At 44.8% G+C, this 23,320-nt stretch overlaps 7 protein-coding genes and 1 pseudogene across 10 annotated transcripts; all 8 read left to right on the top strand.

The window, feature by feature from the left end:
- Positions 1 to 15: 15 nt before the first annotated feature.
- LOC127779449 (uncharacterized) lies at positions 16 to 676 on the top strand. Its single transcript, XM_052306224.1, has one exon. It carries the CDS (start codon positions 28 to 30, stop codon positions 454 to 456), a length of 429 nt encoding a protein of 142 aa, XP_052162184.1. The 5' UTR covers positions 16 to 27; the 3' UTR covers positions 457 to 676.
- A 217-nt stretch (positions 677 to 893) lies between these two features.
- LOC127778798 (uncharacterized) lies at positions 894 to 2,602 on the top strand (annotated as a pseudogene).
- Positions 2,603 to 5,514: 2,912 nt separating this feature from the next.
- On the top strand, positions 5,515 to 6,164 carry LOC127780527 (uncharacterized). Its single transcript, XM_052307446.1, has one exon. The coding sequence runs from the start codon at positions 5,570 to 5,572 to the stop codon at positions 5,996 to 5,998; it is 429 nt and encodes a 142-aa protein (XP_052163406.1). The 5' UTR covers positions 5,515 to 5,569; the 3' UTR covers positions 5,999 to 6,164.
- A 91-nt stretch (positions 6,165 to 6,255) lies between these two features.
- LOC127779865 (uncharacterized) lies at positions 6,256 to 8,317 on the top strand. 2 transcript variants are annotated; one of them, XM_052306788.1, is made up of 2 exons: positions 6,256 to 7,552; positions 8,002 to 8,317. In XM_052306788.1, exons 1-2 carry the CDS (start codon positions 6,334 to 6,336, stop codon positions 8,040 to 8,042), a joined length of 1,260 nt encoding a protein of 419 aa, XP_052162748.1. In that variant the 5' UTR covers positions 6,256 to 6,333; the 3' UTR covers positions 8,043 to 8,317. The 2 variants fall into 2 exon arrangements, with proteins under 2 accessions (XP_052162748.1, XP_052162746.1); XM_052306786.1 differs by having other exon boundaries at positions 7,988 to 8,317.
- A 1,068-nt stretch (positions 8,318 to 9,385) lies between these two features.
- Positions 9,386 to 10,123, top strand: LOC127780130 (uncharacterized). The gene has a single exon (XM_052307092.1). It carries the CDS (start codon positions 9,456 to 9,458, stop codon positions 9,882 to 9,884), a length of 429 nt encoding a protein of 142 aa, XP_052163052.1. The 5' UTR covers positions 9,386 to 9,455; the 3' UTR covers positions 9,885 to 10,123.
- Positions 10,124 to 10,924: 801 nt separating this feature from the next.
- LOC127778940 (uncharacterized) lies at positions 10,925 to 17,532 on the top strand. Of its 3 annotated transcripts, none has more exons than XM_052305592.1 (3): positions 10,925 to 12,094; positions 12,565 to 12,646; positions 17,226 to 17,532. In XM_052305592.1, exons 1-3 carry the CDS (start codon positions 11,081 to 11,083, stop codon positions 17,261 to 17,263), a joined length of 1,134 nt encoding a protein of 377 aa, XP_052161552.1. In that variant the 5' UTR covers positions 10,925 to 11,080; the 3' UTR covers positions 17,264 to 17,532. The 3 variants fall into 3 exon arrangements, with proteins under 3 accessions (XP_052161552.1, XP_052161553.1, XP_052161551.1); XM_052305593.1 differs by having other exon boundaries at positions 10,925 to 12,152; XM_052305591.1 differs by lacking the exon at positions 17,226 to 17,532 and having other exon boundaries at positions 12,565 to 13,062.
- On the top strand, positions 13,704 to 14,546 carry LOC127778941 (uncharacterized). Its single transcript, XM_052305594.1, has one exon. It carries the CDS (start codon positions 13,968 to 13,970, stop codon positions 14,394 to 14,396), a length of 429 nt encoding a protein of 142 aa, XP_052161554.1. The 5' UTR covers positions 13,704 to 13,967; the 3' UTR covers positions 14,397 to 14,546.
- Positions 17,533 to 18,501: 969 nt separating the features above from the next.
- Positions 18,502 to 19,141, top strand: LOC127780706 (uncharacterized). Its single transcript, XM_052307660.1, has one exon. It carries the CDS (start codon positions 18,573 to 18,575, stop codon positions 18,999 to 19,001), a length of 429 nt encoding a protein of 142 aa, XP_052163620.1. The 5' UTR covers positions 18,502 to 18,572; the 3' UTR covers positions 19,002 to 19,141.
- The last annotated feature ends 4,179 nt before the right edge of the window (positions 19,142 to 23,320 follow it).

Genomic DNA, 23,320 nt, shown 5'->3' with positions numbered 1-23,320 from the left:
GAGCTAGAGAGATTTATAGCTAAGCCAATGGCATCACAGGTTGAGAGCCACCGTGCTGGCGCGGAGATCGTCAGTGGAGACGGCGTCAGCAGGAAGAAGTCCATCGAGCTGCTGGAGGAGCTCGGCCTCCCCAAGGGCCTCCTGCCATTGGAGGACATCGAGGAGTTTGGCTACAACAAGGAAACAGGATTCATGTGGCTGGTGCAGAGGAAGAAGAAGATCGAGCACACCTTCAAGAAGATCAAGCAGACCGTCTCCTACGCCGGCGAGGTCACGGCGTTCGTCGAGAAGGGGAAGCTGAAGAAGATCGCCGGCGTGAAGACCAAGGAGCTGCTGCTCTGGCTCAGCGTCGTCGAGGTCTACGTCGCCGATGCCTCGCCGGAGAAGGTCACCTTCAAGACTGGAACTGGGCTCTCTGATACCTTCGATGCCACTGCTTTTGCTCTCGGGGAGTAAGAACTAAGGTCTAATGAGTCGGCTACTCCTATCGTCTAAATTATGTAAAAGGCTTAAAGCCACTTTCTTACATCACTATGTACTGTTGTATCTCTGTATTGCAAACACAGTCACATATGAGTATATTCCTGTATTTGTTCGGATATATTAAAAAAATTCACTGTTTTGCATGTTTAATTAAGGTACACTTATTAATTTATCGGTACAGACGTACAGTTAATTTTGGGGAATACTAATCTTCTCGGGTTTTTTTTTGAGTTCGGTGTAATTTTGGGGAATCCATTTTTAACATGTGAATATTTGATACTCGCTTGAAAATGGAAGAACTGTAGTTCTTTCAAACCATGAGTCTCACTCTCACTGCCTCGTGGGCCCCACTTGACAGCGACTCCCTTCCCGCGACGGTCGAACCGCACCAAGTAGCCGCGAGTCCGAGTCCACCTCCTCCTCTCCCACCCAAACCCTCGCTCCGGCGACGGCGAGCGAGCCGCGTCCTCCCGCATGGCGTCGGCGCCGGAGTTGATCGACGACATCGCCGCCGAGATCCTCCTCCGCATCCCGCCGGATGAACCCGCGCACCTCGTCCACGCCTCCCTCGTCCGCAAGCCCTGGCGTCGCATCCTCACCGACCCCGCCTTCCTCCGCCGCTACCGCGCATTCCACCGAACACCTCCCGTGCTCGGCTTCCTCCACAACGTTGACGGCAACAAGGCGATCTCCTCCGTCCCCCGCTTCGTCCCCACTACCGCCGCGTCGCCATTCTCCCCACCGGCCATCGATCCCCCCAACTGGTGGTGGGCGCTCGACTGCCGCCACGGCCGGGTCCTCTCCCACCTCTTCAATCCCATGGAACTCATGGTCTGGGACCCCATCACCGGCGACCAGCATCGTTTCCTCTGCCCCCGCACCCGCACGCCTACTGCACTGGCGCCGTGCTATGCGCTGCAAGCGACTGCCACCATCTGGACTGTCACCAAGGCCCCTTCCTCGTCGTCTTCGTGGGCACAGGAAGGCATGATCACTCATGGGCGTGTGTATACTCGTCGGAGACTGGAGAGTGGAGCTCGCAGGCCTCCATTGTGCTCGATTCCTATGTTGAGATGTTGCCCAGCGTCCTCGCCGAAAACACACTCTACTTCTACTGTGAGTATGGCACGAAAATTCTGGGATATGACATTGGCAAGCATGAGCTTTCAGAGGTCGACCCACCATTGGGGCATGATGGTGGCATCCTCATAGAATCAGAATATGGTGGGCTGGGATTTGCTACTGTGGAAGCTTGCGGCCTCGTACTGTGGTCGCAGTATGTGTGTTATGATGGCATTGAGGAATGGGAACAATCCAGGATAATTGAGTTGGACATGCTGATCCCTAACTTCTTTTACTCAGGTGGTCTGGTTGGTTTCGCAGAAGGCACAGATATAATTTTCATGTTGACAGATGTTGACTTGTTTGCAATTGAGCTCAAATCAGGCCAAGTGAAGAAGGTTGGTGAGAGCAGGCCCTACTATGCCGTCATTCCCTACATGAGCTTCTACACTTCAGGTAATAGCCTAGATCTTGTACAGCTTGCCTTAGTTGAAATTTCAAAAATTCAGACTAGGCATTGTTTGAGTTAGTGGCTTAAAAAGTATGGGTTACCACATATATGCCCTGTGCTTCAGAACAGTGTTTATATATATATCAAAATTCAATGTCACATATCACATAGATCTCTGTTGTTCTTACCCAATTTTTTGTTTGGTTCTAGTACATGTTACGAAATGTTCCTGAAATTAGCTAAATTGCCTAGGCATATCTTGATGACTTGATCTATTATACATTTATACTTCCCCAAAAAGTATTGCATGCCTTATTTGGGTGTTCATGTTGAGCTATTATATATGGTTATGAGTTCTATTCTTTGCATATTTTCAGATCTTGCTAGGAAGAGGTTAGCGCAGCCAGCTGGAATGCAGTGATCCATTCAGACCGATCCATTGAGCTGCTTCTACCTTACAGAGCTAGTCCTTTGAACTTTAAGTCCTCTTTTTTTCTTTTATCCTTTTTGGTGGGGAGTGGAAGTAAGAAGAAAGTATGTGATCGTGCGCAATGAAAATGTTTGATTTCAGTTTGTAATGCAAGTGAGAAAGGATGACTCACGCAACTTGTTTCTTCTCGTTTAACTGCTTATTATCGTTACCCAGGATCTATCTTTCAGGTTTACATTTCTTCTTATTTGAGACAATACTCAATCCATGACTGGGAAGCCCTCTTGGAACTGATATATTGAATATTCCATTTTTGCATGTGCCCTAGTGAGTAGTGATAAATTTAAGTGGTTGACTCTGTGTAGTCCAGACTTCGAAACCGGGAGATTTGACTACATTTAAACTGCTGTAATAGCTTCAGTTAAATGGAGCTGGGATTTTTGGCCATGTTATTCTAAAAAGGATTTGACTGTATGACTCATCATTCAATGTTCTTAAGTATAGTACCAACAAGCCTGCCATGAGGAACTCCATGCCTTTAGTTTGTCATTTGAAGTAAAATACAGCAGATTGAAAGCTGTCAATGTTGTGGTTTTGCACTTGTCTTTTTTTTATCTCTTTTTGTTCCTGTAGCTTTTTCTGAAAACAATTGAGTGGAAATAGGCATATAGCACATTCACTTGATGTTTGCTTAATGCTTTAACAAACTACATAGTTTTTTTTTTTTGGTCTCCTGTAGCCTATCGCAAACCATGTGCGTCAGTCTCTTGACGTATTGATTATTCCTAAGCCACAGTGTGGCGCACTAGTGTATATGACCATATGCAAATAGGGCACCTGACTCCCTGCATTTTTTTAGGCTGAATTTGGGTAGGTGTGTTTTTTTTTTTTGACACAGATTTGGGTAGGTGTTCGTTTTATTTAAGGATGAGGTTTATGAATTTGCATACGGTGTTTGTAAATTAACTTGATGATGACAGGTCACTTGCAGTCCTTTTGGTGGCATGGCAGCTTTGTTTTCCTCCAAGCTCAACCTTTTGTTGTATGCAGGATTTCTATATCTGCCTTTGTGAATTGTGATCATAACTTAGTTTTGTTGCCTTCCTCTGGCTCGGATTAGTTAAATTAATATTGAGCTAGTAAACTTAAACTGATGAACCTTACTAAATGGATGTTCCACAATATCTATTTCATCTGGCAATGAAGTTCATTAGTGCATGAAAAACTTACCTGTTTGCTATAATTATGCTTTGCCTTTGATTCTGATGCTATAATTATGTTTTGCTCTTGATACTGACCGAAGTGCTTGCTGCAAGGCATGCAGTGTTCACTGGCATCTCTAAAGGAACTGAGGGCATGAGGTGGGCTGCAAGAGAAAGTTCCTCACGACAGAAGGCAAAGCTAATGACTCTTAAGCTTTAGGAATTCACAAGGTGAGTAAGGATGGGGTGTTGCAGAACAATTCATTGTAGTCAATCCAATGCGGATGCTGTGTTAACCCTTTAAATTGTTTTTCACATCGCTGAACACACAAAAAAAACTTGAAATAATATGTACTCAAGTTGTTTAGTTTGAGCACTACAGTCTATGTTATTCTTTTTTTAGCTAAAGCTATGCCAGTTATAATCACTAGTAGTAGAATACTATGGGGATCAACAATCTTGTATGTCTGAACTCTGAACATCATTTCAGATTGAACACACATGCATTATTTATCTCAATATGTATTGCTAAGTTAGCAGTGGTGTCTCCTTTTTTTTTTTAATTTCCCTTATGTAGGCTGGCAGTCAAGAGGATCAAGGCATGGAACAGTAAGCGGCTTGACCCACGCAATGAATTCTTTGATGTTACATCAGTTGGTTTAGCATCGTTTTTTACTATGATGTAGGCGTGTCAACATAGTGTGTGGGTAGTTCTAAAGCTGAAATCTGGGAAGTAATTTGAACTATCGTAGTAGTAGTGAGAATTCCTGGGTCAAGTATTCTAGATGGGAGGGTTGGAAAGCTGAACTTATTTTCGCCGGGTGAAAGCTGAACTTATTGCAATGTAATTTTCTGTTTAGCTGGTAGTGTAAAATATACGTGTTCATTCTAATACTAGTGTTTACTATGTGCTCTTGTACCAGTTGACTTTCAATGGACAGCCATGGTGGAATGGCCATAGGCGCATCTGATCTGTTTATGCGATGGTGATTGACAGGAAGGAGGCATCATCCCTCCTGATGCAGTAACTTGCGGGCGATACTTCGAGGCGAACAAGTGTAACAAGAAGAAGTGATCAGCCACATGATGGGTCAGTGCCTCGCTTTGTATGTGCCGTGCATCTTCTTTCAAGACAGAAAGTTAAGAGTTGAAGAGCAAGAAATTCAGAGTTCGCAAGGGAAGATGAGAGCTCTCCCAGGAGAGAATCAAAAGCTTACATGGAACTAAAGGTGGTAGACTTCAAGAATATTGGAAGTGATCAGAATAGAGCCAAATCTTGTAATTACAGCTATTCATTTGCATTACTTTGACTCGCTTGTGCATTCATCTTAGGCTTAGCAGGTTTGTAAAATTTCTCTCTTGAAATTGTATTAGTTGGTACTTGTAAAGTGAGCATACTTTACGAACCTGTACTGTGCAAAATTACATGGACTGAAGTTGTATGAAAGTGTGTGAAACTTGGATGTTAGCTTGTTTTCGAAGAACGGGAAGTAGTATTCAAGCTAGATCATGAGCCCAGCGAATTGGACCGGACCAATGCTAATTGGTCAGATAAGTCATCTCTGAGCTGGCTGCCCAGCGTACATCCATAACCGTGCTGTGTAACATTGCTTGCTGAGATGCTGAAGTGTGTAGTACTCATCAGTGGATGGACTTGGTCAGGAACTTTGTGCTGCGTCAGAGTGAATATGCATGGTATGGTCAGAAAAGGCTGGGGTACAGTTGTGGCATGACTCGAGGCTTTGTTCTTCACGACTTGAAATCCAAAGTCCATAATCTTTGCCTCTACAGTCTGAACAAATCTTGTCAGAATGAACAAACTTTCACAATTCTATATAAACAGAACCCCACATCTCATCTTCCATCACAACAATCTCACAACCCATTTGCACACAACCCAAATTTCAAACTAAAACTTCTTCACCTGAAACCACATACCCAATGGCATCTCAAATTGAGAGCCACCGTGCCAGCGCGGAGATCGTCAATGGAGATGCCATCTGCAGGAAGAAGTCCATTGAGCTGCTGGAAGAACTTGGCCTCCCCAAGGGCCTCCTGCCATTGGAGGACATCGAGGAGTTCGGCTACAACAGGGACACTGGATTCATGTGGATGGTGCAGAGGAAGAAGAAGATCGAGCACACCTTCAAGAAGATCAAGCAGACCGTTTCCTACGCCGGCGAGGTCACGGCGTTCGTCGAGAAGGGGAAGCTGAAGAAGATCACCGGCGTGAAGACCAAGGAGCTGCTGCTCTGGCTCAGCGTCGTCGAGGTGTACGTCGCCGAGGCCTCGCCGGAGAAGGTCACCTTCAAGACTGGAACCGGGCTCTCTGATACCTTCGATGCCACTGCTTTTGCTCTCGGGGAGTAGAAATTATGAAAGACCATAATCTCAACTGTGTAAAAGGATTAAAGCCACTATCTTAGGTCACCATGTACTTACTATTATCTCTTTTGTATTACAAACATTCGAGTATAGTCCTATATATATTTGTTCCCTTTCATCATAAAGAGAAAAGAAAAAATAACAGTGACTAAGGACTAACGTGCACATTGTCATTGCTGTTTAAATTGTTGAAAATTCTTTTGGGTGCCAGAGTTCGAGGTGCAAAAAAAAAAAAAAAAAAAAACAAAGGACCCTTGTACTCAAACTGATATGAGCATATTATCCATGCAAAAAAAATAAAAAATAAAATTGAGCATATTATGAGCAGCTGTGATTGTACACGACTCTCATCGACTCGTGGGCCCCACTCGAGACGGTTGTCTTGTCCACCACCGCCTTCCTTCCTCTCGACCCCACCCCAACTCCAAATTCCCAAACCCTCGCTCCGGCCTCCGGCGACGGCGACGGCGAGCATGGCGGCGTCGGCGCCGGAGTTGATGGACGACATGACCTACGAGATCCTCCTCCGCATCCCGCCCGACGATCCCGCGTTCCTCGTCCGCGCCTCCCTCGTCTGCAAGCGCTGGCATCAACTCCTCACCGACCCCGCCTTCCTCCGCCGCTACCGCGCATTCCACCGAACACCTCCCATGCTCGGCTTCATCCACAACGTTGACCACAGCAGCAACAGCTCCTACATCCCCCGCTTCGTCGCCACCACCTCCCCCTCTCCATTCTACCCCGATTTCCCTCCACCGAGCATCGAGTTCCCCACCTACTGGTGGGCGCTCGATTGCCGCCATGGCCGCCTCCTCCTCCAACTCTTCAATCCCATCGACCTCATGGTCTGGGACCCAACCACCGGCGACCACCGCATCTTCCCTCAGCCCCCGTACCTGGACTTCTACTGCACTGGGGCCGTGCTGTGCGCTACACGCGGCTGCCGCCATGTTGACTGCCATGGAGGCCCCTACCTCGTCGTCTTCGTGGGCACAGGAGAGGATGACCACTCATGGGCGTGCGTGTACTCGTCGGAGACTGGAGAGTGGAGCTCGCAGGCCTCCATTGCGTTCGATTCCTATGTTGAGATGTTGCCCGGCCTCCTCGTCCAAGACACGCTCTACTTCAGATGTGAGCGTGGCAAGAGGATTCTGGGGTATGACATTGGCAGGCATGAGCTCTCGGAGATCGACCCGCCGCCATTGGGGCATGAGGTTGGCATCCTCATGGAATCAGGATATGGTGGGCTGGGATTTGCTACTGTGGAAGATTGCAGCATCCTACTGTGGTCGCGGTATGTGGGTGATGATGGCATTGAGGAATGGAAAAAATCCTGGGTAATTGGGTTGGACTTTCTGAATCCAGTGGGTAACCCGTCGTTGTCGTGGGAACTGGCCGGTTTCGCCGAACGCGTGCATACCATTTTCATCTCATCAGAGATTGGTGTGTTCACAATTGAGCTCAAATCAGGCCAAGTGAAGAAGCTGTGTAAGGAGGGCTACTATACCGTCGTCCCCTACATGAGCTTTTACACTTCAGGTACTAGCCTAGATCCTGTACAGCCTCCCTTAAATCGGACCATGCATTATTTCAGTTAGCAGCGTAAAAGTATAAAATTACGCCATTATGGATATTTGACTGTAAGCTTTAGTTTTCAGTTATAGCGACTTAAAAAGTATGGGTTGCCATATATGTGCTCTGTGCTCAACAACATTGAGTTTATAAAAATTCAATGTCACATATAAAGTATTAAATTCTGTTGCTCTTACCTTGTTTTTTGTTTGGTTCGACATGTTACGAAATGTTCCTGAGGACCTGAAATTAGCTGGATTGCTTAGGCATATCTTGATGAATTATTCTAATTCTACTATTTTTCTTAAGTATACATTCCAAAACAGGACTGCACTACCTCCAAAATTGCATGCCTCATTTGGATGTTGATGTTGAGCTATTTCATGGTTATAAGTTTTATAGTTGTGTATTTTCAGATATTGCTATATGGAGGCCGGAGGAACCAGCTGAAGACTGAAGTGCAGTGACCCATCCATTAAGCTTCTGGTATCTTACAGAGATAGTCCTCTTATTATCTTTTAAGATGGGGAGTTAAAGTAAGAAGAGAGTACTATGTGACCGTGCTCAGTTAAGATGTTTGATTTCAGTTTGTAATGCAACTGAGAAAAGATGGCTCACACAGTGAACGTTTGTTTCTTCTCATTTAACTGCTTATGATCGTTGCCATGCATATATATCTTTGAAGTTTACATTTCTTCTTATCTGAGGTAATACTCAATCCATGATTTGGAAGCCCCACTTTGAACCGATATATTGAATCCTTTGTTATTGGCTCCTTGCTCAGCTGAGTAGTGACAAGGTTTGAGTGGTTGACCCTACTACCCTATAGTAGTTCAGACTGTGAAAATACAGAGGTTACTGACTTAGTGTTCATTTTATTTTGGGGAGCACATGGTTTAGTAAAAAATAAACTGAATAATAACTTGAAGAAATCGTGAATATAAAAATCTGTGAGATTTGACTGCATTTTCTGTTATTTAAACTTTTGTAGAAGTTTCAGTTAATAGAACTGGGGTTCTAGGCCATATCATTCTGAAAAGGATTGGGCAGCATGACTCATCAAGGCATGAACTTGATGTTCCTAAATAGAGTAGACACTAACCTGCCTGCCATGAGGAACTTCATGGCATTAATTTGTCTTTTGAGATCACTCAATATAATTATATAGGAGTAAGATTGAATTGCATTGACAGCAGAGCTCTTTGCCTTATATTGCTGATTGATTTTGATATTATTCTAAAATGTATTTGGCTGTATGAATTTGATGTTCTTAAAGAGAGTAGAGACTAGCCTGCCTGCCATGAGGAACTCCATGGCATTAGTTTGTCATTCGAGCTCCATATAATTACATAGGAGTAAGATGCCTTCTATTGCTGATTGAAGCTGCCAATATTATGATTTTGATTTTGTGATCTGCCTTTTGTTCCTATCATCCTATGGCTATTTCTGGAAACATTGAATTGGTGGTGCTAGGTGATATGGCACTAGTGTCTAGTACTGATCATGAACCAAATGAATTGGACCAGACCAGTGCTAATTAATTGGTCAGATAAGTCATCCCTGGTTCCTCCCAAAAATAAATAACTGAATGAATAACAGTCATCCTTGGCTGGTTGTATAGTGCATGCTGTGATGCTGAAGAAGTGTATGCACTACATAATTAGTGGACTTGGTCAGGGATTTTGTGCTTCAGAATTATAATTTGCAGTTATCAACTGCATGGTCAGAAAAGGCTGGTGTTCAATTGAGAACTCTATATAAACAGAACTCACTATCTCATCTTCCATCACCAACAATCTCTCACCAACACATTTGCACAAAACACATTTCCAAACCAAAACATTTTTTTTGGCCCCAAACTACATATCCAATGGCATCTCAAATTGAGAGCCACCGCTCCGGCGCGGAGATCGTCAGTGGAGATGCCATCTGCAGGAACAAGTCCATTGAGCTGCTGGAAGAGCTGGGCCTCCCCAAGGGCCTCCTGCCATTGGAGGACATCGAGGAGTTCGGCTACAACCGGGACACTGGGTTCATGTGGCTGGTGCAGAGGAAGAAGAAGATCGAGCACACCTTCAAGAAGATCAAGCAGACCGTCTCCTACGCCGGCGAGGTCACGGCGTTCGTCGAGAAGGGGAAGCTGAAGAAGATCGCCGGCGTGAAGACCAAGGAGCTGATGCTCTGGCTCAGCGTCGTCGAGGTCTACATCGCCGAGACCTCGCCGGAGAAGGTCACCTTCAAGACGGGAACCGGGCTCTCTGACACCTTCGATGCTGCCGCTTTCGCGCTTGGAGAGTAAGCTTAAGGAGTCAGTTAGCTACTATAATAAGCTAGAAATGATGCAAGACTGCAAGTTCTTAATCTTAATTACTATGTAAAAATGGCTTGAAGCCACTATCTTACATCACCATGTACTGTTATATCTTTTGTACTATTACAAACATACATGGGTATATCCCTGTACTGTTTTTTTTTTTTGAACGAGTATATTCCTGTATTTGTTCCTGTTCTGAGAAACAATTGTTTTGCACAAGACAACACAAGTCAAGTTGATTAAGGAACACTGGAACAGGGCACTTACAAAATTGTAAGCTTTCGATTCAATAGGTTTCCTTTCCCAAAAAGAAAAAGATATGCAGAGACTAACATGCATATTATGACTAACTTGGAGTGGGTTTCAACTTGCAGTTTAAACTGATAAAATGGCTCGAGTTTAAGGTGCCAGCTGTGCCGTGCTTATAACTGTGTTTTGTTCGTCCTCTGAACTTTGCGAGCAGGTTCTACCGTGTTCATCTATTGGTCTTTTGACATACATTTGATATTTCATCTCATTTAATTTAATAATTTTGCAAAAATATAGAAAAAAAATGTAGTACATGCTTAAAGTATTTTTCAAAATAAACCAAGTAAAAAATGGCCATTGCATATACCTTAAAATAATTCCCCGCAAAAAACATATACCTTAAAATAAGATGAAGGTTAAACATATGTACAAACATTAAGGGAGTCATCTATTAAAAAATCGGCTGCTCATTTTTCCGTTAGTTAAAGTTTTGGGTTGATCCATTGCCAGTTTGCCACAGTGTGAATATGTATTAGTAGCAGGGTTTCCCTTTTCGTTTTGAAAGTAAAAACTGCTCCCCACCAATTTACGGAGAATCAACCAAAAACTAGTAAAAACTGATGACTTTTGATCGCCGTACGAAAACCAGCTAATACCGTTCGGCTTCCACAAACCAAGTACCCAACGGTTTCACGAAAATCGACTGGTTCTTTATTACAGTTTCAAAATATAGGAGAATTGAATTCATTCCATGTTCAAACTGGCCGGAGCGCAGCTGTGATTGTACACGAAAGGAGTCTCACTCTCACTGCCTTGCGGGCCCCACTTGACAGCGACTCCCGTCAAGCCACCGCCAGTCAGCGTCCTCCTGCGCGCGACGAGTTCACCGCCTCCTCTCCACCCAAACCCTCGATCGCTCGCTCGCTCCGGCAATGGCGGCGCTGCCGGACTTGATCGACGACCTCACCGCCGAGATCCTCCTCCGCATCCCGCCGGACGAGCCCGCATCCCTCGTCCGCGCCTCCCTCGTCTGCAAGCCCTGGCGCCGCATCATCACCGACCCGGCCTTCCTCCGCCGCTACCGCGCATTTCATCGAACACCTCCCATGCTGGGTTTCCTCCACAACGTTGACGGCGACAAGGCGATCTCCTCCGCCCCCCGCTTCGTCCCAACCACCACCACCGCCTCCTCGCCGTTCTCCCCACCGGCCATCGGTTCTCCCCACTGGTGGTGGGCGCTCGACTGCCGCCACGGCCGCGTCCTCATCAACCTCTTCAATCCCATGGAGCTCATGGTCTGGGACCCCATCACCGGCGACCAGCATCGATTTCCCGTGCCGCCGCACCCGCACGCCTTCTGCACCGGGGCCGTGCTATGCGCTGCGCGCGACTGCCGCCATCTCGACTGCCACCAAGGCCCCTTCCTCGTCGTCTTCGTGGGCAGTGGAGAGCACGGGTACCATTACTCATGGGCGTGCTTGTACTCGTCGGAGACTGGAGAGTGGAGCTCCAAGGCCTCAATCGTGTTCGATTCCTATGTCGAGATGTTGCCCAGCCTCCTTGTCGAAGACATGCTCTTCTTCATCTGTGAGAATGGCATTAGAATTCTGGGGTATGACATTGGCAGCCATGAGCTTTGGGAGATTGAGCCGCCATTGTGGGATGATTACCAAGGGGGAACCCTGATGACAGCGGAGGATGGTGGACTGGGATTTGCTACTATGGAAACCCGCGGCCTCGTGCTGTGGTCGTGGTATGTGGATGATGATGATGGGATTGCAGATTGGGAACAACTCAGGGTAATCAAGTTGGAAATGCTGATCCCGGTGGATAACCCCTCAGTCTCACTTGATCTGGTTGGTTTCATAGAAGGCACACAAACCATTTTCGTGTCATCGGATGTCGGCGTGTTCGCAATTGAGCTCAAATCAGGCCAAGTGAAGAAGGTTGGTGACAGCAGGCCCTACTATTCTGTCCTTCCCTACATGAGCTTTTACACTTCAGGTACTAGTCTAGATCCTTATTGTAATTTCAGTTGGTGGCGTAAAAAGTCTTAAATTACGCCATTATGGATATTTGACAGCAAGCATGATTTTTCAGTTAGCAACTTAAAAAGTATGGGTTAGCATATATGTGCTCTGCACTGAAGAGCACTGAATTTATGAAAATTCAATATCACATAAAAGTGTAAAACTCTGTTGCTCTTACATCATTTTTTGATTGGTTCAACATATTATGAAATGTTCCTGAAATTTGGTAATTGCCTAGGCATTTCTTGATGGCTTGATCTATTATACTGTTTATTTTTTCTGAATTATACATTCCAAAATAGCACTGTGTTAAATTACATGCCTCATTTTGGGTATTACTGTTGAGCATAATATGGTTATAAGTTTTATACATTATGTATTTTCAGATCTTGCTAGGGGGAGGTTGTCGCACCCAGCTGGAGTACAGACTGTACAGTGACCCATCCAGACCCTTCCGTTATGCTTCTGGTATCTTACAGAGTTATTCCTTTTTATTATCATTTCAGATAGGCAATCGAAGTAAGAAGAGAGTATGTGACCGTGCTTGGTTGAGGTGTTTCATTTCAGTTTGTAATGCAAGTGAGAGAGGATGGTTCATGCAGTGAACAATTTGTTTCATTTCATTTAACTGCTTAGGACCGTTACCCTCAATCTTATAGGTTTACATTTCTTCTTATTTGAGGCAATGCTCAATATGGAAGCCCACTTGGAACCAATATATTGAAGCATTTGTTTTTTGCTTTTTGCTCTGGTGAGTAGTGATATTGTTGAGTGGTTGACCCTACTACCTGTTGTAGTTCAGACTGAAAATACAAAGGTTACTGCTCATGTTTTTTCTGGAGCACCTTATTTAGTAAAAATAAATTGAATAATAAATTGAAGAAATTATGAACACAAAAACCTGAGAGATTTGACTGCATTTTTTGTGCTTTAAATTGCTGTAACTGTTCAGTAAAAGCAAACTGTTCTAATTGTTTCTGTTAATGGAACTAAGGGTTTTAGGCTGTGTTATTCTAAAAAGAATTTGACTGGATGACTCATCAAAGTATGGATTTGATGTTCTTTAATAGAGTAGAGACCAGCCTGCTTTAATAGAGTAGAGACCAGCCTGCCTGTCATGAGTTTGTTATTCGAGGTTATTCTATATAATTACATAGGAATAAGATCGAATCGCATTGACTGCAGAGCACTTTGCCTTTTATTGCTGATTGAAGCTGCCAATGTTATGATTTTGTTTTTGTGCTCTGGCTTCGTTCATATGGCACTAGTGTCCAGTATTGATCATAAGCCCAACGAATTGGACCGGACCACTGCTAATTAATTGGTCAGTTAAGCCATCTCTGGCTCCTTGCTAAAAAAAAAAATACAGAACAAATAAAGGGTCATCCTTGGCTGGCTGACCAGCATACATCCATAACTGTATTGTATATTGCATGCTGGGATTGAAGAAGTGTATGCATTACACCATTAGTGGACTTGGTCAGGGGCTTTGTGCATAGAATTAATATGCAGTTATCAACTGCATGGTCAGAAAAGGCGGGTGTTCAACTGAGCCATGAATCATTGAGTCATGACTCAAAGCTTTGTTCTTCACGAGTTGGAATCCAAAGTCCATAACCTTTGCCTCTACAGTCTGCACATATCTTTATCAGAATGAACAAGCAGACAAGTCTTGAGAACTCTATATAAACAGAACCCCATATCTCATCTTCCATCACCAACAATCTCTCATCAAACCATTTGCAACACAATACCAAACCAAAACTTCTTTGTGTGAGCCACATATCCAATGGCATCACAAATCGGGAGCCACCGCTCTGGTGCGGAGATCGTCAATGGAGATGCCATCTGCAGGAAGAAGTCCATTGAGCTGCTGGAAGAGCTGGGCCTCCCCAAGGGCCTCCTGCCATTGGAGGACATCGAGGAGTTCGGGTACAACAGGGGGACTGGGTTCATGTGGTTGGTGCAGAAGAAGAAGAAAATTGAGCACACGTTCAAGAAGATCAAGCAGACCGTCTCCTATGCCAACGAGGTCACGGCATTCACTGAGAAAGGGAAGCTGAAGAAGATCACCGGCGTGAAGACCAAGGAGCTGCTGCTCTGGCTCAGCGTTGTCGAGGTTTACGTCACCGATGCCTCGCCGGATAAGGTCACCTTCAAGACAGGAACCGGGCTCTCTGATACCTTCGATGCTGCCGCTTTTGCTCTTGGTGAGTAAGGCTTAAGGAGTTAGTCAGCTACTGTAAGCTAGAGATGGTGCAAATCTGTAATCTTGTTATGTAAAAGGCTTAAAAGCCACTATCTTACATCACCATGTACTGTTATATAAATCTTTTCTATTGCAATTTGCAAACATATATGAGTATATTCCTGCATTTGTTCCAGTATTAAAAAAAAAAACTGTTTTGCACAATACCTTAGTCAACTTGGTTAATGAACATTGGGACAGGGCACTTAAAAAATCGTAAGCTTTAATAGTACTAGTAGGTGCTCCTCGCGTCGCTCTCGCGCGGGTGGCTCGGGGGGCGAAAAAACCCTAGCCGCCCGCGCCTCCACTCCCTCCCCACCGCCTCGCCGCCGCCGGAGCTCGCCGGCGGCAAAGCCGGCAGCGAGCAGGGAAGGCGGGGCGAGGTTCTTCCTCCCGGCGACTCCTCCCGGCGCGACGTGGACGGGACGACGACGCCGGCGAAGACCCTCCACCGCGGCCAGAGGTGGCGATGGCGGCGCGGTGTGGGGAGGCAGCAGATCCGGCGCCTCCAAGGCCGGATCCGACCACCCCACGCCTGGATCTGGCGCGACGGCGGCGTGAGGTGGCTGGGGGGCGGCGGCAGCGGCAGGGGCGGCGTGGTTGGTCCGGTGCGGCAGCCGGGGCGCGGTGGCGGCTGGGAGCGACGGCGGCAGCATGGCCGGCCCGGTGCGACTGCCCGGGCGCGGCGGCTGGGAGGCGGCAGCTCGGCGCACGGCCGGTCCGGGCAGCCCGGGCTCGCGCGGCTCAGCAGTGCGGCCGTCCGAACGGCAGCCCAGGGCGTGGCTCGGCAGTGCGGCCGCGACCCCCATGGCGCAGGCAGGCCTCGGCAGCCGGGCAGCCAGGGTGTCGCCGCGGTGCCCTCCTCAGCCGGGTGGGCTGTGCGGCGCGGCCAGATGGGGCGCGGCGGCCGGGCGACGGGGGCGCCGGTGGGTTGCGCCGGAGCCGGAGCAGCAGTAGCGTCTTTGGCGTCGGCGCAAGTCCAGATGGCAGTGTAAAGGGAGCTGGCGGCGGTGGGTCGTCTTCTCCGTTGCCGGTCGGCACCCTCGCCCTTCCTAGAACTCCTCCCCTTCTCTGTGGGGAGTTTCTAGGTTGGATTGAGGCAGCAGCTCGTCAGCGGGGGAAGCTCAGACTGCCAAAGCAATGCCATCTAGTCCCGGGTTCTCCTTTCGTCCAAAGCTGGCGAGGAGGCCGGCGGGTGGTGGAACGGAGGGGTCCTGGGCCAGCTCTCAGGGGCGGTGGTTGATGTCGGCTGCCGGAGGGGCTCAGTGCGGTGTGGTTCAATGAAGTCGGCCGACGGAGGGGCGTCGGTGCGGTGTGGTGGAAGCTACGTGTTGCCATTTGTCTGTGTGGTGGTTCTGAGTTAGTGGACGGCGATCTACAGGCAAGGTTGTAGGGTCCCAGGCGAAAGCCTAGTCCGGTGATTCACTGGGCCAGCAGCGGCTACGTCTTCGGGCGTCATAACCTCCTTAGGGCGTTGTCGAGGGTTACCTTCTTCCTTTCTCGATGAGCTTCTCTGGGTGAAAACCACATCTTTTTTAGATGGGCGATGGCGGCATCCTGGATGTCGTGACCACCGTGGTGGCTTCGTTTCGGAGTCTTTGTCTCTGTGGTGTTGCCGTAGGCCTAGCAGCGTTCGGCCACGCTTAGCGGGGGTCGTTTGTTGCTAGGCTTCACCGTCAGCGGTTTGTGCTTGGGTGGTAGCGCGTGGTGTGAGGTCATGCACCTTGGTGCATTGTGATGTTTTTTCTTGTAACTTTTACTCCTTCTTAATACATTTGGATGGCCTCCTTCGGCCTTCCCGGCGAAAAAAAATCGTAAGCTTTGTAGACTAGTGCACATTGTCAGTAACTAGGAATGATTTTCAACTTGTAGTTTAAATTATCTTCTCTGAACTTTATGATCAAGTTGTGTTGGGTTCTTTTTTTATCCTTCCGGATGGGGAGATGAAGTATGCGATCGTGTTCAAAGGTCAGTTAAGATGTTTTATCCAGTTTGTAATGCAAGTGAAAAAGGATGAGTCACACAATGAACAGTTTGTTCTCATTTAACTGCTTATGATCTCTACCCATGATCTGTTTTTTAGGTTGACATTTCTTCTTATTTAAGATAATATTCAATCCATGATTGGGAAGCCTAATTGGAACTGATATATTGAATCGCTCTTGCGCTACTGAGTAATCATAAGATTGAGTGGTTGACTCTAGTGTAGTTCAGGCTGTGAAAACATTAAAATTACAGTTCTTTTTTTTTGGTTGTACCTGGTTGACCAAGTAGTAATTGGTAAGCTGAATAATAACTTGACAAATCGTGAACACAAAAACTATGAGATCTGACTGAAGTTGCTGCCTTTTAAACTGCTGTTCAGTTAATGGAACTGGGGTTTCGGCTGTGTTATTCTAAGAAGAGATTTGACTGCATGACTCATCAAGGTATGATTGAATGTTCTTAGATATATAGCAGAGGCAAGCCTGCCATGAGGAACTGCATGGCTTCAGCTTGTCATCTGATATTTTGAATCACTATATTATACTACAGCGGAGCAAGATTGAACCTCATTATACTTCAGCTTGCCTTCTATTGCTGACTGAAACTGCCAATGTTATGAGTTTTCTGCACTATCTTTTGTTCCTATAGTAGCTTTTCTGAAAACATTGAATGGATATGGCACATTCGCTCGATGATTTGTTTTATGCTTTCCTGCCACTCTGTAGGCTGTAGCAACCTGCAAGCTTTTTTCAGTCTCTTGTAACTATGGCAAACCATGTGTATTTGCATCTTGACGTATTGCTTATCCTTCAGATATTGCCGGTTGCCGGGCACCATCAGCGAGGAAATGAGCATGAAGGCGAAGGTGCTGGACCAAATCAGTGTCATGACAAAAGAAGAAATTCCTGATCAGCAAGCAACATCGCAGAGCAGAGGGTAGCAGATATTGTACAGTTTCAGGCTCAGCCCTTACTGTATGCACCGAAGTGATGCAGCAACTGAGAACTACTCTTGAAGAAACGCAAATTTACCGCAACACTGCAGAACAGAGTGCATCAAAACGATGGAATCTTGTCATGATCGCAGCAATGGACATATTAACCGAGATATAGCCTGCATATTTCCTGAGCAGTTCTGGAATAGAAGGTCTCAATGCTGAAGGTATCTGGAGTTCCTACAAGTCAGATTTTCCTCAAACTTGACCGCCAACATATGCTTGACCGTTTCTGTTGCAACAAAACCAGGCCGCATCGTGGACTCCGCCACGTCCTCCTCTAGGCCTCCCTGACGTCACGGTCTCCGTCTTCATCTGCTGCAACGACCTCGCATGGATCGGAATTGGACACTGGGCTCTAACATATCGGCGAATTCGGCCCGGCGAAAAAAAAAACATATCGGCTAATTTTAATTCCCATGTGTTGGATGGAATGCTGAAATTTTGTTGGGATTTTGCAAGCGACAGAGATGTGTTTCATGTGTTTCAAGTGGCCTGTGAAATTGAGCTACCAGCAGCCTGCAGGCAGGCAGGCAGGTAGGTTTGTTCCGACAAGTGAATTACTGAACATCAATCAACATTTGCAAAGCTACAGACTGCAGCTTACCATTCACAGTTCAGTCCAGCTCCAGCAGCAATAGAATTGACTGCAACAGCTGAGAACTTGAACCCTCAGATCGATCGTGCACACGTGCAAATTAACTTTTGAATTCGAGTCTTTGAGATTTTCGTCTCAATCTGTTGAAATCTTCAGGATACCTTCAACGATACACAACGGCACTTTGGATGATACTCACTGATACAATAACAATAGTTGATGATACATGTTTATACTTGCTTATATTGATTAATGCACGACGTGACGACAACACTCTAGGATAATGACTGAGTTTTATAATAAAGAACACGGGTTTCTTCAATATCATCACACTATGGGATACACTAAATCTCAGTATCATGGGGGGATCTCGCAACATCTGCAGCCTGGACAGATCTTCATCACAATGAACAAGCAAATTAACATGATACTTGAGAAACTCTATATAAACAGAACCCCACATCTCATCCTCCATCGCAGCAATCTCTCAACCCATTTGCACAAACAAACACAACATATTTCCAAACCAAAAACTTCTCTTCTAATTTTCTCTGAAACTACTGCTCGAATGGCGTCACAGATCGAGAGCCACCGCGCCGGCGCGGAGATCGTCAACGGCGATGATATCTGCAGGAAGATGTCCATCGAGCTTCTGGGAGAGCTCGGCCTCCCCATGGGGCTCCTGCCATTGGAGGACATCGAGGAGTTCGGCTACAACCGGGACACCGGGTTCATCTGGATGGTGCAGAGGAAGAAGAAGATCGAGCACGTCTTCAAGAAGATCAAGCAGAACGTGTCGTACGCCGGTGAGGTCACGGCGTTCGTCGAGAAGGGGAAGCTGAAGAAGATCACTGGCGTGAAGACCAAGGAGCTGATGCTCTGGCTCAGCATCGTCGAGGTGTACGCCGCCGAGGCGTCGCCGGAGAAGGTCACCTTCAAGAGTGGCGCCGGAATCTGCAAGACCTTTGACGCTGCTGCGTTTGCACTTGGGGAGTAAGGACTTAGAATTAATTTGCTTGCATTGTTCGAAATGATGCCAAAAGTTTATGGTTAATGTCCGTGTCAAAGAAAGATGGTAACTTTTGTTGTTTCATGCATTAAACTCGAGTAATCAGCAGTGCCATGTACACTGCGTTGTGATCAAATCTATTACCATTATTTAATAACAAAATTATTTTAAAAAATGTACATTATATCTTTTTAACAAATCGGCGAGCCGCCAATTTCATTGAAAATATAAGGAGTAAACTATACAGGTCCAAGGAAAGAGAGAAAAAGTGTACAAGCTCAGTACCTTTGTACCAAACTATCTATAAAGTTAGCCAGTTGCCGAGGATTTCTGCGCCTGCCAGAACCCATGTTTTTTTTATTCATCCTTGATATTGGCTAGAAGGCTAGTTGCCGGGAGCTACTTTTGTTGGAAGGTTCTACGATTCCTTCCTTTCCATATCTCCTAGACCACTAGCAATATAAGGGTCCGTCACGTTTTCTTGGACACAACTTTGGTATTTACAGTAGCCTCCCACCACTCAAGCAGCATTGAGGCGTTTTGCCAATGGGTTGGCCTAAGCTGGCCACATGCTGTTCATTCCGCTAGTGCCGTCCAGATTCTTTTCATGTATTTGCATCCTGCTAGTAGGTGGAGGGTTGTTTCCTGGTTCCTGCGACAAAGGGGGCAAATGGAGTCGTTCCGCCATCCTCGTATCACGGTTTATCTAAAAAAATTCTCTAGAATGTGCATCTTTGCATTATAGCATCACCGACAACATCCCAAAGTTTTGGTTATGAGAATGCTAAACAGAATTTGAGATGTAAAAATTTTCATCCCTCCAAAAGATTAATTAAAATTAGCTTCCTAAAAACTAAAAAATGGTTCCCCTAGGAAACTTCCAACATAAGGGGGTGCTTAGATCCCACCCCAAAATTTTACACCCCATTACATCGAACGTTTGAACACCTGTATGAAATATTAAATATAGACTAAAAAAATAATTAATAGCACAGATTGCGACTAATTTGCAAAATGAATCTTTTAAGCCTAATTGCTCCATGATTTGACAATGTGGTGCTACAGTAAACATTTGCTAATAACGGATTAATTAGGCTTAATAAATTCGTCTCGCGGTTTACTGACGGGTTCTGTAATTAGTTTTTTTATTAGTGCCCCAACACCCTATGTGACACCTTATATAATACCCGATGTGACATGCCAAAACTTTACGCCCCTGGATCTAAACACACCCTAATTTTGGATATGGGTGAATAGCCAAAGTGGTCCTTCAAGTTCTAAGGCTCGGTATGGCCCTTGACATTTCAATCTGTCCATATAAGTACTTCAAATTTTATTTTAGTTCAAACTTATCCTTAGACCCACTTAAAAGCCATATGGGTAAACATAACCAACAGCTCTCTTTACCCCTTCATTCACATATATAAGAAAAAAAGGTCTTACCATTCATACGATGAAACAGTATGACGAGACCCTCCCCGTAACACACACAAATTTCCAACTTCCTATTGAAGTACTGATATGGGTGTTTTTCCATTGAAATTTGTGTGCAATGAATTCGTTTTCCCATTTTATTTTACTTCAGCATGACGTCAACATGACGCGTGCGTGCAAACTACTTTAAACTATTTTTTCTCTTAAATTATTTATCCAAATCATGATCCGATTGCACCATTAAATTCATTGCAATTAAATCTTTAAAACAAGACCACACATGGATATATTCCAACCAAAAAAATTAGCTTATTATTGAATTATTTTTAAATGTTGCACACTGTTCCACCAAGTATATCGGAATTGTTTCACTAAGTAGATCGAAAATGTTTCAATCGTTTAAATCAGGCGTTGTTTCACCTTATATAAAAACAATGTTTCCGCAAATAGCGAAAGAATGTTTCAGTTCACTGCAACATTTGATCCATATATAGTGAAACATTATGAGTATACTAGGTAAAACATTTTTTGTGGAACAAAAAATTAATAGAGGGTTTCCAAAATATGTGGGTGATTTGTTGCAAAAGAATGTTTCAATTCACTGCAACATTAGATCTATACATATTGAAATATTATGAGTACACTAGACGAAATATTTTTTGTGGAGACACGTGGCAGGTGGGGGCAGGACACATGGTGGGGCCTAGCCAGTCGCCCGAGCAGAAAGAAAATTGATTAGTTAGTAATAGTAGTAATATGATGTTTTATTCACTTCATCCCAAGTACTAGAATGGAAACCTGGCAACTCAGGATGTGTTTTCCCTTAGCCTAACCATGGCTATAAATTGCGTGATTGGTTTGATAATGGAAAAGACTTCTTCGTGTAAAGATCTTCTTTCTCGCTTAAGCTTTTTCAAAGTGGATTATAGGGGTTTGAGTTTGAGGGTACCTTCTGAGTAGCTTTACCTTATGCTCACTACTCGATTTTTCCATAAGACCACATAACCTTCAAGTGCTACATATGGCGACACCAATTTGGGAGCTTTCTTCATCTCTTCTTGGAATGAGTTTTTTTATTGATCGACTTGGCAAGCGTATTGCACTTCTGCCCTCTTTTTTTTATATGTTAGGCTAATACATTTCCAATTGTGATGTAACATTAAAGAAAGAAACACATTTCCATCTTGGGCTCCTATTATCCTATCGTTAAGTTTAGTTATCCGATCATACTTCTCAGAACTAAAATTTTGAGCAGCACTTCCTCGTATAGTTATCCAATCAAGTCAGCAAGGTCAGCTGTTAAGATAGACTTTTGATGCGTAGATGATATGATGGTTCCATGATCTTGTTTTCATCTAACATTTGAGTTTAGTAAATGATTTTGCTATGATTATGTGTTGTCCTTAATATTGACAAGAGCGCTTGTTGCGGGGCTAGCGTGTCATATCTAAAAGGTACCGAGGGTATGAAGTGAGCAGGGTAGAAGAGGTTCCTCTCGGCAGAAAGGAATGGTAACAGTGGTGCTAGCTTATGGAATCATCAAGGTTGGTAAGGATTAGATGTAACACTATAGTTCGTGTATTCAATGCAATAATATATTTGCTATTTTAAAATCCAGCTGGTTATGGTCATGTTCGTTATTGTTACTTTCTTAGCCATAAAGATCTACCTGAACTTTGAGAATGTATAGTATTATTAGTATGTCTATATATCTTGATTTAGAATGCTTATTATACCTTGTACTATATATTATTGTATTATATATTCTCCTATGGATACTAGCTAGCTAGTGCATTATTGTAGATAGAATGTATTGTATGTTGTACGGTAATTAGTACCAATAGTAGATAGAATACACTTAGCATTATTGTACTCCTAACTCCATACTTGTTTAAACATTATTTGAAATGATTAGGTATTTTGGTAAGCTAACCAACGCTGTCTTTTTTTACTTCCCTTATGTACAGGCTGGCAGCTAGGAGGATCAATGAATGCGGTAATAGGCCAATTAGCGCAAAAATTGAGGTTGTTCTTGTAGCAATATTTAATGTGATATGTCTTGGGCTGTTGTTGTCAGCATACTATGAAGGCGATAACACAGAAATGTATCATAGTATGCTGCACCATAGATTGGAAAGACTTAGCGCTGAGATGAGAGCGAGATATGATGGTGATGATGATGGAAATTAAGCTGGTCATCATGCGTCCTTGAGTTGATAAGACTTGTTGCGTGGCAGAGTGAGTTGTATTTGGTTAAGGTGGTGTTTGGATCACATGGACTAATTTTAGTCCATGTCGCATCGGATGTTGGGACACTAATTAGAAGTATTAAACGTAGACTAATAACAAAACCCATTCCATAACCTTATGCTAATTCACGAGACGAATCTATTGAGCCTAATTAATCCATGATTAACTTATGTGATACTATAGTTGTTGTCGAAATGACAATAGCTTCACGTTGAAGGACGTGGTTCTCTTAGTGGAATGATTGGAAAGTAAAACATTGTATTAATTGATAAAAAATTTTAGGGATCACCCCATTACATGGCCCTTAGGGGCTATTTATAGTCTTAGTACACGCTCATACCCTCTAGAGTTTAGTGTGTACAGGGGAATTTACATGCATACCCTTTGAATAGGGACACCAGTAAGGGCATACAATGTCTATTCTAATTATGGGGCCCTAGGTGGGTCCTTGGCCTGGCCCATAAGAGGCAAATGGCCTTCATGGGCCACGCTAGTTTGATGGGCTTCCTAGCGAAGCCAGTCTTCCATGGGGCGAACCCTTCATGCTACGCCTTAAGGCTTCGCTTGGTGGTGAACCCTCTTGACTTCGTCCTTTGGCTTCGCCTTGAAGCTTCGCTTAAGGC

The sequence above is a fragment of the Oryza glaberrima genome, chromosome 7 (assembly GCF_000147395.1).
Source record: "Oryza glaberrima chromosome 7, OglaRS2, whole genome shotgun sequence".
NCBI lineage: Eukaryota > Viridiplantae > Streptophyta > Magnoliopsida > Poales > Poaceae > Oryza > Oryza glaberrima.
Note: the sequence above shows the minus strand (reverse complement) of the source record. Positions and strands in the feature narration are given on the sequence as shown.